This window comes from Rhyacophila brunnea, unplaced genomic scaffold (genome assembly GCF_057557595.1).
Source record: "Rhyacophila brunnea isolate RB1 unplaced genomic scaffold, BYU_Rbru_1.0 scaffold_18, whole genome shotgun sequence".
In the NCBI taxonomy this organism is placed as follows: Eukaryota; Metazoa; Arthropoda; class Insecta; order Trichoptera; family Rhyacophilidae; genus Rhyacophila; species Rhyacophila brunnea.
This window is the reverse complement of record NW_028232837.1, coordinates 4190590-4206062: the sequence shown is the minus strand read 5'-3', so window position 1 is coordinate 4206062 and position 15473 is coordinate 4190590. Positions and strand designations below refer to the sequence as shown.

At 35.6% G+C, this 15473-nt stretch overlaps 1 protein-coding gene and 1 pseudogene across 1 annotated transcript in view; both read left to right on the top strand.

Moving 5' to 3' along the window:
• The first annotated feature begins 1119 nt into the window (after nt 1-1119).
• Nucleotides 1120-1720, top strand: LOC147073134 (cytochrome P450 9e2 pseudogene; annotated as a pseudogene).
• A 1862-nt stretch (nt 1721-3582) lies between these two features.
• Nucleotides 3583-15473, top strand: part of LOC147073133 (uncharacterized) — a 33818-nt gene continuing 21927 nt past the window's right edge. The window contains exons 1-3 of the mRNA XM_085945234.1: nt 3583-3770; nt 4282-4455; nt 5113-5266. Of these exons, the coding sequence (XP_085801360.1) occupies nt 3609-3770; nt 4282-4455; nt 5113-5266 (490 nt within the window). The 5' untranslated portion in view covers nt 3583-3608. The remainder of the gene's footprint in view (nt 3771-4281; nt 4456-5112; nt 5267-15473) is intronic.

Here is a 15473-nt window from a genome sequence, read left to right as displayed (position 1 = left end):
TGCGGTTTGTGCCGTTTAACCGAGAGCGCCAAAAATACATACGGTATTGAACTTACATAGACGGTATAGTATATTATTTAGTCTACAACTGCTAGCAATAACATGCAAATAAAATTTTTGCGACGATAACTATTTACACACAGCAAAGTTGATTTCATTTTTTAAGTGTCAACGAGACGAATTTGTTGTTGTTGTGTGTTATGTTTATAGCCCGTTTACATGTGCATGGATTTACTGGAGGCAGTATGTATTGTCAGGACCATAATGATAAAATGCAAATGTAAACACATATTACCGTGCATGCTCCAAGACTGCATGCATGGATCAAAAAAGTTTATCGGCTTCTGGATTTTCACGAGGTAGTTACAACCTGCATTACGTATACATATAGAATGATAGTAGCAAACCTGCCAGAAAAAAATATGAAGTACACCGCACAGAGCATTTTGACGTTTACCAATTTTCACAACCTGTCAAATGAGCACCATACAATGACAATAACGCTTATTGCTTATGCTTGAAAAATTAGCGCAACTGCACTTACGCCCCCCTCCCCCCTCCTTTCGGAGGTGACAGTGTATTTCGTATATATTTCGTCGTTAGGGTCGCCACTATTAATTGTTCTACTGCGTATGCGCACATGTCTTGCAACTATCACGTGAAAATTCAGAAGCAACTAAACTTTTTCGATCACGTATGTAGTGTTGCCACTTGCACGACAATATGTGCGGCTTTTATTTTTATGGTTGCAACAATTTGTACTGCCAGTAGTAAATCCACACATTATTAATTTTGAATAATACAACTTCATCCTGTTTATACCTACCTTGTATTTGATTAAAACAATAATTGTAATGCTGTTTAGCATACGCTAATACCTTGCTCTTAGGCTGGATTAATGTTAATGAAAATGCCATAATAAAAATAGAGGAATAAATAAAAATGAGGCATAGAACGAGAAATTTATAATATTATGTAGTGGTTATTTTTGTAATTTTATTGTTTTCGATTTCATCAGAAACTCTAAGATTGTATCCACCGCTCTTGAACTTAGTGCGATTGTGCACAAAGCCTTGTACATTGGAATCGGGTGATTATAAAGTAGATGTCGCACCAGGAATGGCTGTCACGATTCCAAATTACGCGCTTCAAATGGATCCGAACCTCTACCCGAACCCGGAGAAGTTTGACCCTGAGAGATTTTCACCTGAGAATAAAGACAATATACCCAAATTTTCTTACCTTCCTTTCGGAGATGGACCGAGGATATGTATTGGTGAGAATTTTATCATGTTTACGGACACTTACTGCTGCTGTGATTTTTTTGTGTTACACTTTTCGTGAGGTTGCTGCCAAAAGTTGGTAAGTCAATGTATTTAGAGTTTAACAACAGATAACGTTTCATAGTTAAGTTAATAATAATAATATTGAGGTTCTGCTGTGCGTTATACACAAGAAATATGGCTTCATTTTACCAAACAATACCCACTCTCTATATATTATTACTCTGAGGTTTTATAACATGTTTTTAATATATATTTTAGGTCGCCGTCTGGGATTACTTGAATCCAAAATGGCAATTGCGGGACTCGTGCTGAACTTTGACATAAAACTTTCTCCTGATGCGGAGTCGAGGCCATTGTCCATCGATCCGAATAACTTTTTGATGAGACCAGTCAAAGGATTATTGATTACCTTCAATTCTCTTTTTGAAGCATGATAATAGGAAATTAAAAAAGGGAATTTTTTATAACCAGCATTAAAAATGACATTAATAAATCATTTATATTATTAACTATTTCTTTTATTCAACGAATAATTTACAGGATTTTTAGAAAGTCCCATTTTAATTATTGAACATACATAATTTTGAAAATAAACAGGGAAAACACTGGACGCGTTACCCAAGAGACGCATCGCGATTCATGCCGGGCGTCTTACTTTTCTCAAAAAAGATTTTTTCTATTGGCTACATTTTCTTATAAGTGTTTTCAAAATTATGTGAATTGTTTGTAAAGTAGACATTTCGTCGCTATAGGATTGGTTTCCTGAATATCCGTTTTTGTCGAAATCGACCTCTTAATGCAGAATGTTTTTTTGTATCTAATTGAACGAGAACCATCCCTTTCTTTAAATTACTTTGTAATGGTAATGAATACATCATTCATATGCTGTAAAAATAACAATTTAAATATCTCCATGTATTTAAATATAGGATTATGAAATTTGTTTTTCGTCTCCTGAACATTTTTTGGTCTATTCGGGAAACCAACGATTTATTGTAATCCAAAGTTTTATAAAAATAAAATTATTCTTAATTTTGTAATACTTAATAAATAATTATTTTTTGTTAGGTCCTTATTACCTAGGTACCTGACTATACAATATCTGCTATATTATTTACCTACCGAGTTTTGTAACACAATATTGAATCAAACCTTGTAATAAAACATTAAGTATTGCAAAATTTGTGAATGTTTTGAAAATTCACCCATACTTATAAGAAAATATTGTATATTTAATTTTTTCTTCACATAGGTACCTGATGATTCGGTTTGTGAATTGTATGTGTACGAATGCCTACGAGTACGCGCTCATTGGCTGGCAGGACGTGTTTAGTATGGCTCCCCATCCGCACGCACACCATCGACCAACCGATTCATTGTTTTGTTTTTACTGTACCTATCATTATATAAAAAAACATACTTAACTAAATGAAATTTAATGAAGTTTTTAATTGCTGTACATTAGTCATAAAGTGATCCGATGGTGCACACCAGCTATTGATTGAAAAAGAGGTTGGAGAAAAATACACAATAATATGAATCAGCTATGACGGTTTTTCTTTACACATCATTCGGATTCACTCTACCGGGGAAATTGCTTTAGGTACCGCAACGCGCATAAGTACAAAAGTTTTAATTCAAAAAACACTTTATTCAGACGTTTATTGATTGGACCTTGCAAATAGCCAAAATTGATCCGGCAAAATAGTATCATGGAGACAAAAAATAATGCAACAGTAGCTTACCAAAACAAATTTCATCACAATAATCCTATTTTAGGAAAACTTGATTGTTTTATAATGCACTGTAAAAATATTTTCCTCAATATAAAATAATTTTGTGCATAACTTAAATAGTGTAACGTAAAAATATTCTGAGCCAATACTAAAAACAAAATACATACCACAACTGCCCTTAGACCATAGTCGCACCCTGATAAACTTCAATAAAATTATTAAACAAATAATAATTATATTTAATATAAAATAAATTATGTTTTTTCAAGTTTTAAAATATTTAATATTTGAGCTATTTTGTTTTCTGGCATGATTTATTATCTGTGGTTTGTTAGAATAGGTTTTTAATTGTATGCCTTAAAAATACGACAATGTTTGAGCGATTTTGATAAAAAACCTTCATTTGAATCTTTGTTTGATAAATACCTAAGGGTTTTGAACTAATTAAAAAGCATACATACAATGAATAGGTAGTAATAAAATAGTAAAAACAAAATGTTTTTAATAATTTAAATATCGGAAAATAATGTTATTTTTAACTTGCAACAATTCCTTAGATTAATCACAAATTTCACAAATCGCCAAAATGGCAGAGCCTGAAGATGCAATAGAAACAGAAATAAACTTAGAAACAGTATGTCGTACGTGTTTAACAGAAAACGGAGATATGCGATCGGTGTTTTTTAACGACGATACTATTGGAAATGCCTGCTTCAGTAGCGTAGTTACTTCTTGCACGCAACTCAGGGTATGTTTACCTTCGCGTACATAACATGATGTCGTAACTGTCTTTCTAGTTTTGCTCGTATTTGTGTGGTTTTGTTGTGATATGGAATCATAACAGTGTCAGATTGTTGCCGTAAAGTCTATCATGCAACATCAATGAGACTTGCTCTGATTGTCAAAGATTTTGACAACGTAATTGAGTGTCATAAAATGACATCTCCCAATGACATCTTGTGTGTAAACAACATTCACTTTTCTATTTTATTTTATTGTTAACTAACAGTATTTGGTACTTCATTTGATAAGAATTTACCCTTTGCAGTTTTACACAAGCTATAGTGCAAGAATTACGATAAATTGCTTGCGAACGATGCCTTTTTGACGAAATTTTTAAAATTTTACCCATGGCCTAATTCTGATAACATTCAATTTGTTATCAGATAAATATTTTTGTGTATGGCATTTGGCTTATTCACAGATTTGATGCAATAAATTAGTTGTTTATATTATAATTACTCATAATTCTTTTGTAGGTAATTGAAGGTGACGGATTGCCAGTTCACGTTTGTCTAAAGTGCGTTCAGAGCGTGACGATGGCGTTCGCTTTCAAGCAGCAGGCGCAGAGGGCGGATGCCACACTGAGGGACTACATCGTCAGGAAACACCCCGATATCAGATTAGCACCACATACAGAAGTCAAGCAAGAGGTGAGCGCATCATACATCATCATGAAGGCTAAACAACTGTATATCAATATTCCTTCCAATTTTTCTATTGTGTATTTTTCAGGTTTGTCTTGAATATGGGATAAAATATATTAAGTAAATGGCATAAGGCAGTATGTACATTAGTGGCACATACAACCTTCTCCCAGACATATTTTATTTATTCTTCGACTCAAAACATTTAGTGACATTAGGTATAGAGATCCACCAGTAAAAGTTGTCCGCTGAGCGAAGACGCCACATGCTAACATTTGACATATCATTTAATGCTTTTTATACTGTGATAAGCTTAGTTTTAAATTTGAACACCTGACAATTTATGATGGTATATCTATCTACTGTCGAAAGGACATTAAATATCAAAGTTTTTAGTACTGAGACAAGATATATTTGACATATGGTAAAAAAAACTAGGTAAATTATGGTCGGATTTTTAAAATCGTCCACATTGTATTTCTTACATTAATGACTAGTAAACATTCGCGTACAGACGTTGAAACAGGTATTTTACTGTATGCGTATCACAGTGTGATACAGTTGCGTGTTCTGAGTTAAGATTGCCCAGATGTACAGCGCTTCTTGGAGTTATTCACTTTAAAAATCACTAATACATTGATCTTTTTAAAATTTGTTTTGCAGCGTTCTCAGGAATGCATCGAGATCGACGTAGACGTGAAAACGGAAACGAAGAATGCGGAGGCAATCTACAATGAAATAGCCTTCGACGATGGCAATTTGCTGGACCATTTCGATGATTCTGACGATTCTGAAGATGATATCAAACCTCTCAATGGTGAGGATTCTTGCATATTACCCTCGCTGCTCTTTTACCTATTTATTTAGATTAGATTTGTAATTATTATTGGTTAAATAATGTTACATAATGTGGATTCCATAACTAAAAAGATAAATAAATGAGCGAAAATATCGCACCACAATAATTACCAATGAAGAACCGTTCTAAAGCCGGCTACAAACATAACTGCATATTTAATCTGTATACCAGGGATGGTGAACTTTTTTACGTACGCGTGCCAAAATTTCCCAAATATTTTTCGACTGTGACGTGCCAAGCAGTTTTTTTATGGCGAATTTTTTTTTTTATTTTTCTGAAAAAATAGGTCGTTTTTAACCTGATAGCTGCCCGTAACGTAACGTTTACGTCATGCACAGCGGCGATTCAGGCGCCCGTACCGTACGATATACGCCGAGCCGTTCTACGCGCTTGTATGAGTCAAATATTTATTTATTTAATTTTAAAACGTGTAACTACATTTCTGATCAGACCTTGCAAGCAAAAAACATTTGTACGGCGCATACATCGCGAGAATAAGGGAATTTCCCGAGAGGCCAAATCAGGGTTAGCTCAAAATTCCCCTGCACACTGGGATATCTTGTACAATAGGCAGTTGGTATGATTCGATAGTGATGAGTCAGTTGTCGCCGGAATATCATTTAGTCGGGATGCTAATTCGGAATGCTTTCTTATTCAGATTTGCGTTATAATTGGAATGTTTTCAATGTTTTTACATTGAAATTTAATTTCTATTGAGTGACCAAGTGTTTTTATTTATATTTCATATACAATTTGCGTATAAAAAAGTGTTATATTTACGAGTTTTGTTTTAGATTTTACCTACTAAACTTGAATGAAAAGAAAGATTTTCGATGTTTTTAGATAGAAATTGACAAAGAACTAAGTGTTGTGACTATTTTTCATTTGTATTTCGGATTCGATTTGCGTATACAAAGTGTTTTATTTACGAGTTTAGTTTTACAAATTTTATTATTCAAAATGGATGAGATCGACGAAGTTGGTGAAATCGATAACCTTATCGAAACAGTTGAATCTGAAGACGATGGAAGTGATGATTCGGATGTCGAACTTGAGGAAACTTTGGAAGTCGATGAAAGTGAAATTATCACACCGGAATCCACTGAAAGACCGACATTTGAGTGGAAATCGGATATGTTTGAGCCACGCGCATTTTCCTTCGATGCTAACGTTTCGGGATGCAAAGCTGATAATTTGACTTCGGATGCACTCGAAATGGACTATTTCAAATGTTTCATCGATATTTCTTTTGTTGAAATGTTAGTCCGAGAGACCAACAGACAATTTGTATTTGCCACAAAAAATATCACAGTTTTGAGTGATCGTCTACGGCGATGGGTAGACTGCACAATTGATGATATGTACACATTTTTGGGGCTGTGTATGCTAATGTCAAGGAATTCACGGAATAAAATATCTGAACACTGGTCTATCCACAGATTGTTATTTTCACCATGTTATTCCGAAACCATGTCCAGGAATCGTTTCGAACTGATGCATCGAATGTTGCATTTTTGTGACAATGAAACGCAGGTTCCCGGAGATCGACTATATAAAATTAGACAGGTCCTGAAGGAACTGAAAATTTCTTTCAAGCAGTACATGTGTCCATATCAGAACATATGTATTGATGAGAGTCTTCTCCTTTTCAAAGGCAGACTTTTATTCCGCCAATTCATCAGGACGAAGGCTAGTCGTTTCGGAATAAAAATTTTTGTAATGGCTGATTGCAAAACTGGTTTTGTCTTAGATGTAATCATTTATACCGGAAAACAAACTGAAATTGAGAAAAATAATTACATCGGTATATCGGGCAACGTGGTGGTAACGATGCTTGGACCATACTTGGAACTAGGGCATACATTGTACATTGACAACTGGTACAGCAGCCCAACGTTATTCAAGTATCTTTATGATCACCGGACGAATGCCTGTGGAACCGTAAGGAGAAACAGAATTGGGATGCCCAAATTTACTAAGAAATTGAAAAAAGGGGAAACCGATACATTCCATAATGACGAAATTATGGCTTTGGCGTGGAAGGATAAAAAGGATGTTACAATGTTGTCCACAATTCACAACAATACTTTCAAACCTACTGGAAAAGTAGACTATAAGACTAAAATTCCGATTTCCAAGCCGGAATGCATTGTTGATTACAATAAAAACATGGGTGCTGTGGATCGTAGTGATATGATAATTTCTTCTGTAAATTCGACAAGAAAAACTGTCAAATGGTACAAAAAACTTTTTTTCCATTTGATAGATTTATCTCTGCTGAATGCCCATGTATTGTTCCAACAAAAAACTGGAAAAAAACAACCGCTGGGTGAATTTCAATTGAAAGTCATCGGACAACTGATCGAAAAACATAAGTTAGAACCAAAAACTCTTTTGAAGCGAAAAGCACCCTTACCCTCTAGGCTAACAGAAAGACATTTTTTGGGTAAAATACCACCTACTAACAATAAAATTAATGCGGCAAGAAGATGTTATGTATGTGCCAATACAAAAAATCAGAAAAGACGGAAAGAAACTAGGTATTTGTGCAAGCAGTGCGACATTGCTCTGTGTTTTGAACCGTGCTTCGAAATTTTCCATACACAAGAAAGTTTTTAGTGATTTTAATGTGTTTAGTATACTTCTTAGTGCTATAAGTATTTATGGTGACATTTTACAAAAATACTATAAAATTTATTTTTCAAAATACTTATATTAAAAAAAAAAAAAAAAATCAACTAACTCTTGTAAGTGCAGTGTTGTGACAACCCTACCATACCTGAAAATTTTCAGACATTTTCACGAAATTGTGTATGAAAAACTTTTTCGCCGAACTTCAATTGAGGTCTCATATATGTAAGTGCATTATATTGGACTTTTCACTATTCTTTTAATTTTTTTATAATATAATTAATTTCTGGGCCCTGGGGAGTATACCTAGTACTTTCAGCTGGGCTGTTAAAAGGTTAAGAATCCTATTAAAAAGGTTTAAACATTACAATTGAGTTATTGATATTCTATCTTTCGCCGTATTTCTAGCCGAAGGCATGTTTTGTTCTTTCAATATTCTATTCCTTATTTTCAAATTACTCAAAGAGATAGTGGAAGCATTTAATTAAATCACTCTTCTTTCATACTATATTTTCCATTACCGAGCGGTTTTCCATTTTTGGAGATTATGTTTGAGGTAAAATAACAAGCAGTTATTATATTTGAATGACTGCCGATAATTAATTTCATAATGTTTGTTGATTTTTATTTTTAATTCCCCGATCCTAAGGACCGACCTATGCAATCATATATTTACATTAAACGTAATGATTATTCTTTAAAATGATTTGCCTGCAATTTTTTATACAATGCGATTTGTCATTATTTATGCATAAATTTCGTCGTTTCCGTTTCCGCATCGATTGGTAGGCATCTGAACATAATATGAAAAACCGAAGAAAATACGCATGGCTGTCTTCATTTTTTTTTTTAAATATAAGTATGTAAGTACTTAACCTTTCAGCTGCCCGGCCGATATACAGAGTTTATACTAACAGGGCCCAAGAATTATATATTTCAATAAAATAAAAAATTCTACATAAAAATATAAAAATATAGCACTCACATTGATATGATGTCATGAAAAGCTCCAAAAACAAATTATTCATACGAAATCTCATAAATCTGTCATCACATTTGCACTAGAATTAGGGTTGCCACAAACCACTTCACTTTAAAAAAAAATAGTTTCACGAATAAAATAACTTCACCAAACAGACAACGATAAATATGTACAATAAAGAAAGTTTATAAATATATTTACTACACTATATTTATACTATATTTACACATATAAACAAAAAAAAAACACTAAAAATTTTCTTCCGTATGGAAAATTTCAAAACAAGGCTCGAAACATAGAGCAATGTCACATTGTTTACATAAATATCTAGTTTCTTTACGTTTTTTATCAGTTTTGGAATTGAAACACACATAACATCGTCGAGTAGCATTGGTTTTTTTTATTGTCGACGGAATTTTGCCCAAAAAATGGCGTTCGGTAAGCCTAGCTGGCAATGGAGCCTTCCGTTTCAAATTCTGCCGTGGTTCAGTCTTATGATCTTCGATCAACTGTGTCAGGACATGTATTTGAAAATCTCCCAAGGGTTGCTTCTTGCCAGTTTTTTCTTGGTGGATGACGTGGGCATTCAGTAGACACAGATCAATAAGGTGAAAAAATACCTTTTTGTACCACTTGATCGTTTTTCTGGCACATGTGACGGAAGAAATGACCATGTCACCATGATCCACTGCACCCATGTTTTTGTTATACTCTACTATGCACTCGGGTTTCACAATCGGTTCTTTCGATTTGTAATCGACTTTTCCTGTCGGCTTAGTAACATTGGTATGCAGAGTGGTCAACATTGTCACATCTTTTTTATCTTTCCAAGAAAGAGCCATCATATCGTCCGTGTGAAACGATTCGGTTTCACCTTTTTTTAATTTGGTGGTGAAATTTGGCATCCCGAGTCTATTCCGTCTTACTGTTCCGCAAGCATTTGTGCCATTTTCATGCAAAAATTTGAACAGTGTTGGACTACTATACCAGTTATCGATATATAACGTGTGGCCCATGTTCAAATATGGCTTCAGTAAAGTGGCCACAACATTTCCTGATATGCCAATATAGTTTAGCTTGTCGATCTCCGTTTGTTTGCCCGTATATATAATTATATCTAAAACAAAACCAGTATGGCAATCGGCCATTACAAATATTTTTATCCCAAATCGACTAGCCTTTGTTCGGATAAATTGTCGAAACGAAAGTCTACCTTTGAATAAAAGAAGACTTTCGTCAATACATATATTTTGATGAGGGTACAATAGATTTTGAAAAGTGTCTTTCAATGAAGTTAAAACCTGTCGAATTTTAAATAAACGATCTCCTGAAACCTGTGCTTCGTTATCGCAAAAGTGGAGCATACGAAGCAACATTTCAAAACGATTTCTTGACATAGACTCCGAAAAATACGGTGAAAATAAGCATCGTTTTGTTGACCAGTGTTCTGTTATTTTATTTCGAGAATTCCGCGACATCAATAAACAAATTCCCAAAAAGGTATAAAAATCATCGGTGGTACAGTCTACCCATCGCTTCAAACGGTCACTCAGTACACGCATGTTTTTGGTGGCAAACACAAATTGTCTATTCGTTTCACGAACTATCATCTCCACAAATGATACACTAACAAATAATTTGAAATAATCCGATTCACGAGCATTAGAAGGCAAATCTGATTTGCCTCCCGAAATATTTGAATCGAATGAAAAGATACGAGGATCAAATGGGTCCGATTGCCATGAAAACGATGGTCTTTCGATACCATTTAAAATGTCTGCAGGAATATCGTCATCACAATCTTCAATATCGTTTTCGTCGTCACTCGGTTCGTCTTCAGATTCGATTGTTTCCACGAGCACTTCAATCAAATCATCATCCGAATGCTGCATCAAATGCTCATCCATTTTGATCACAAATCGTCAAAAAACACGTGTAAAATAACTTAAAATCACAAAAACACTAAGAATACACTAATATTCAATGAAATGTTGTATATTTATAACAAAACTAAATACATCGAAGCAATCTCACAAAGTTCTACTAAAATATCACGTAAAAAACTTCGTTACAAATTAAAATAACACTAAAGTACACAATAAATGTCAGATTTTTTGATAAAACGTGGTTATAGAACTTATATATTGGAAACAAAATTAAAATAACCGAAAAATGATCAATCGCATGTGAAATAATACACATCAATGAAATATTCCGAGCGCGCGCGTTCAACACTAAAAATATGGGCAGAATGGCGGCCGATAGTTTGGGATTTCCCAATTTTGGCAGCCCTAATTTCGTAGAATTGAAATATGTCTGTAGTCACGGTTTTACCCAAGATTTGAATCAATTTTTGTTTCGAATTATTTCAATAGATGTCACTAGCAACACCAAAATTGAAAAAAAGTCGATTTGACATTTAAAAAGGCGCGAAAATATGAATGCGTATTTCGTACGTCACGGGCGTGTATCGCGCGATCTACTATGACGCTCGTCGTACGTCACGGGCCGCTATAAGGTTAAGTATACTTATATTTATTTGTAAAACTTTTTTATAAAAAAAAACATTTTTTAAATATACTTAATAATAAAATAGTAATATGAGATCCCCGGGGTTCCAGCGGCTAGCTCAGGTGTCCATCGAACCCCGGATTCACAAAAAAAAGAAATTCAAACGGTTGGAGTATAAATAAAACACGGTCTTTCGTGCTCGTAACGTGGTCTTCTTATATTTTACATTTTCTTTAAACGTTTACATATTTTGTTTTAACAATAAGTTTCGCAGGTCCCATCCTATCGGAAAGGGGACGCTTACTAATTCCTTTTTTCTTTTTCAAACTTCGCGTACCCACGCCATTCCAGCAAAAAGGACTCTCGTGATTGGCCAAATTTTATCGCGTGATCTTTGATTCGGCGAATCACGAGGACCACCCTGGCGCAGGCGCGTCGAAATTTGGACGTTGCCGACAAGCGCGGCAAAATTTATTATTTTTAAATCCTTATATTTAGTCTTAAAATTATCTCTTTCATCCATCATCATTTTTACTTTTTAAATTAAAAAAAATACTTACGTGGTTGAGCAAGGAATCAGATTAGATGTTTTATGAAGCCGTTTCTAGAGGTCAGGGTTACGTTTCGACTTGAGCTACTAAATGATTATTTTACACCGGGAGAAGCCCGCCTGTAACAGGGGTGTATCATTCGCCCCATCTGGATTAAAGTCGAAAGGTACGCCCTGATCTCATCGGCCACCCATCCAATTCCTTGTTCATCCGTTAAATACATGGCATGATAACAGTTTATAAAAAAATTCAACTACAATCTAACTATTCTAACAAAAAAAAAAAAACAACTAACTTTACGTATTGTTTCGATATTTATTTTGATTACTATTTTCCTGCTCAAAGCAATGCTCCTGAATAAGTCAGAGTTTGATTTATTTTCCTTTCTTATTATCATTTGTCATAATTTATTATTATTTTATTTTTCTCCTGTAATGTCGTGCGTTTATTTTGTTTTCGTAATGTTTTTGTTATTCTTCTCGTTCTTTTATACTAGTCAGCGGAGGGGTCGTGGAGCTGCAGTCTTTGACTCTTGGGCTGTCCAGTTTTTTTGTATTCCGAGAGGCTACATTTGTAGACGTTTGGCCCTCGTTCGGAATTATTATTTCGTGTTACGTTTTTCTTCTTCTGGTGCAATAGGAGCGTACCTCGTTTGGCGTCGTCTGCCTTTGCAACCAGGGCGTGGTAGTGGCGTTACTATTGAGCCAGGCTCGTTCCGAGCAGCGGATATCTTCCTGTGGAAAGTTTTCCACTGATCTGCTGGTCTCTGGAGTATCACCTCATAGATGGACAGGTACTGTGTCTCCATCTGTTCCTATTACTGCGGGCAAGGCATCGTATAGCGGTACAACGGCCAGGCTCGTTGACGGCGGCACGGCTTTCCCACAGGTATTAGGATGGATTTTCACAATAAGTATCCTTTTCCCTTTCTTTTTTTTGTAGATGGTTACACTTCGGAGGCACCTCTTGTTGTTTCACGATATCTTTCAGGCGTCACGTCCCTAGTCTCTCCATGAACCTGCGCGAGAAAGGAGAGTGCGCACTCTCCACACCATCAAGCTTTGGTATCATGAATTTTCGGCTACGCTGCCTTTGGATGCGCTTACTTCGAGAGGTGGCTCCCTTTGTGCTTCCAAATTGTCTTCATCTGTATTTATTCTTTTTCTTTCTTTAGTCATTTATTCGTTCATTAGACTTCCTGTACTTTAAATTTATTCGAATTTACTTTATTAATTACTCCTACCCCATACATTAAATAGCTACTAATTTTATATAAAATCTTCCCATTGTACTTATGGTACTTACTATCACATTTAATATTTTACCCTAATACCCATAAATATTTTGCAACATTGTATTGACTGTATAAATAACATTGATATTAAAAATTGAAATATTCCACCCTCTCATTATATTTATTTACTGAATCAGTAAACTTAAAACTGTGTAATTAACTTTATTTTTAGTGAAACCCGTTTTATTTAAAAAAAAAAATTGTTGTTTCGTTTTACGCGCCCGACATCCTATTCCAAAGGCGCGCCGCGCCGATTTGCGGTGCCTCTCACGTTTTGTTATTATTATTATTTTTTTTATTATTGAAACCCCGTTGAGAAATTTACGGCTTATTGACTCATTTTTTTTTTTATCACAAGCATACAATCTCTACTTTCATCCTCTTATACCTAATTTTAACGTATTATTAAAATTTCACTTATCAACTATAATATTATACACTTCGTCGAGTGATGCCGTATTATTCCCGTTCCGTTTTCGCTGTGTTAAATTTACGATTGGTAATTTGTAAAGAAATAATAGTGACGGTCGTATACTATTTTCCTCGTTTCTCTTTGAATTCAAATTATTAATACGGCGTAACTTTGAAACAGGTTTCGCGCTACTGTAGAATATCCTCTTTCCCGTTTATAAAATTGTTTGCGATTTTCAATGTTAATGTTTTCGAATTCATTCATATTTACTTTATTTGAACGGAAAGAATTGGCGTCGCTTTGCGAAGTGTTATTTTTAAAACTAGAATGTACATTTTTCGTACTAATGAACTTAAGATTACAAGGCTCAGAAAGTTGGTCCTTAATTAACTTTATATCCGTAATTAGAAGAATTTCCGGATGTTTTATTCGTATAATCTACACATTTCACTTCCAACAGGAACTCGGCGTTCACCCTTGACTCGAGGGTTGGCGACTGGTCCTGCTTCATCTCCTCGTGGTCGAGCCTGCGCCCGCACAGCTTCTTTGATTCCTCTCAGCTTGCGCGCCTTCTCAGCCCTCTTTTGAGGCTCCCTGGCCTCCCGTTTCCTTTTTCTCTCCTCACCGAATATCCCGTGGTCGAATAGGGTACACAACATGTTAGTGATACCCTAGGAAAATCGGCATTTTGCTCCCCGTTTTTCGTCGCGAGTGGGCCGTGGCCTCTACGAGCCCTCCTCGCTGGATACCGTCGATGATGTGTCTGGTCTCCATAGGTGGGATTTGTGCAGCCATTCGTCGTACTGGAGACGCGCTGGTGCTACGGTCTCCAGCACGACGCTAGGCGCGGTCAGCTCCGTATGTGGACTGTCTTCGAACACCAGAGGGCTCTCCCGGTTTGATGTTGGAAACAGCACTTCTTCTTTGATAAGGGTCACGTTGGAGTCCACTTTTTAGTTAACCATTTCTTGGTTGTTCCGGCTCCTGGATCATAAACTTTTATTTAGCGTTCGCGGGCGTAAATTTTATTTCGCGGGTTCGGAAGAATCCATGCGATTCTTCGAGCTTCACGTTGCCAAGGCGCCATTGAGATCCCCGGGGTTCCTGCGGCTTGCTCAGGTGTCCATCGAACCCCGGATTCACAAAAAAAGAAATTCAAACGGTTGGAGTATAAATAAAACACGGTCTTTCGTGCTCGTAACGTGGTCTTCTTATATTTTACATTTTCTTTAAACGTTTACATATTTTGTTTTAACAATAAGTTTCGCAGGTCCCGTCCTATCGGAAAGGGGACGCTTACTAATTCCTTTTTTCTTTTTCAAACTTCGCGTACCCACGCCATTCCAGCAAAAAGGACTCTCGTGATTGGCCAAATTTTATCGCGTGATCTTTGATTCGGCGAATCACGAGGACCACCCTGGCGCAGGCGCGTCGAAATTTGGACGTTGCCGACAAGCGCGGCAAAATTTATTATTTTTAAATCCTTATATTTAGTCTTAAAATTATCTCTTTCATCCATCATCATTTTTACTTTTTAAATTAAAAAAAATACTTACGTGGTTGAGCAAGGAATCAGATTAGATGTTTTATGAAGCCGTTTCTAGAGGTCAGGGTTACGTTTCGACTTGAGCTACTAAATGATTATTTTACACCGGGAGAAGCCCGCCTGTAACAGGGGTGTATCAAATAGGTATTTCTTTTCTCTTCAAAATGAAACATTCGTGTACCATGCAAAATCATCTCGCGTGCTATAGGTTCGCCATCCCTCCTGTATACGGTCCTTT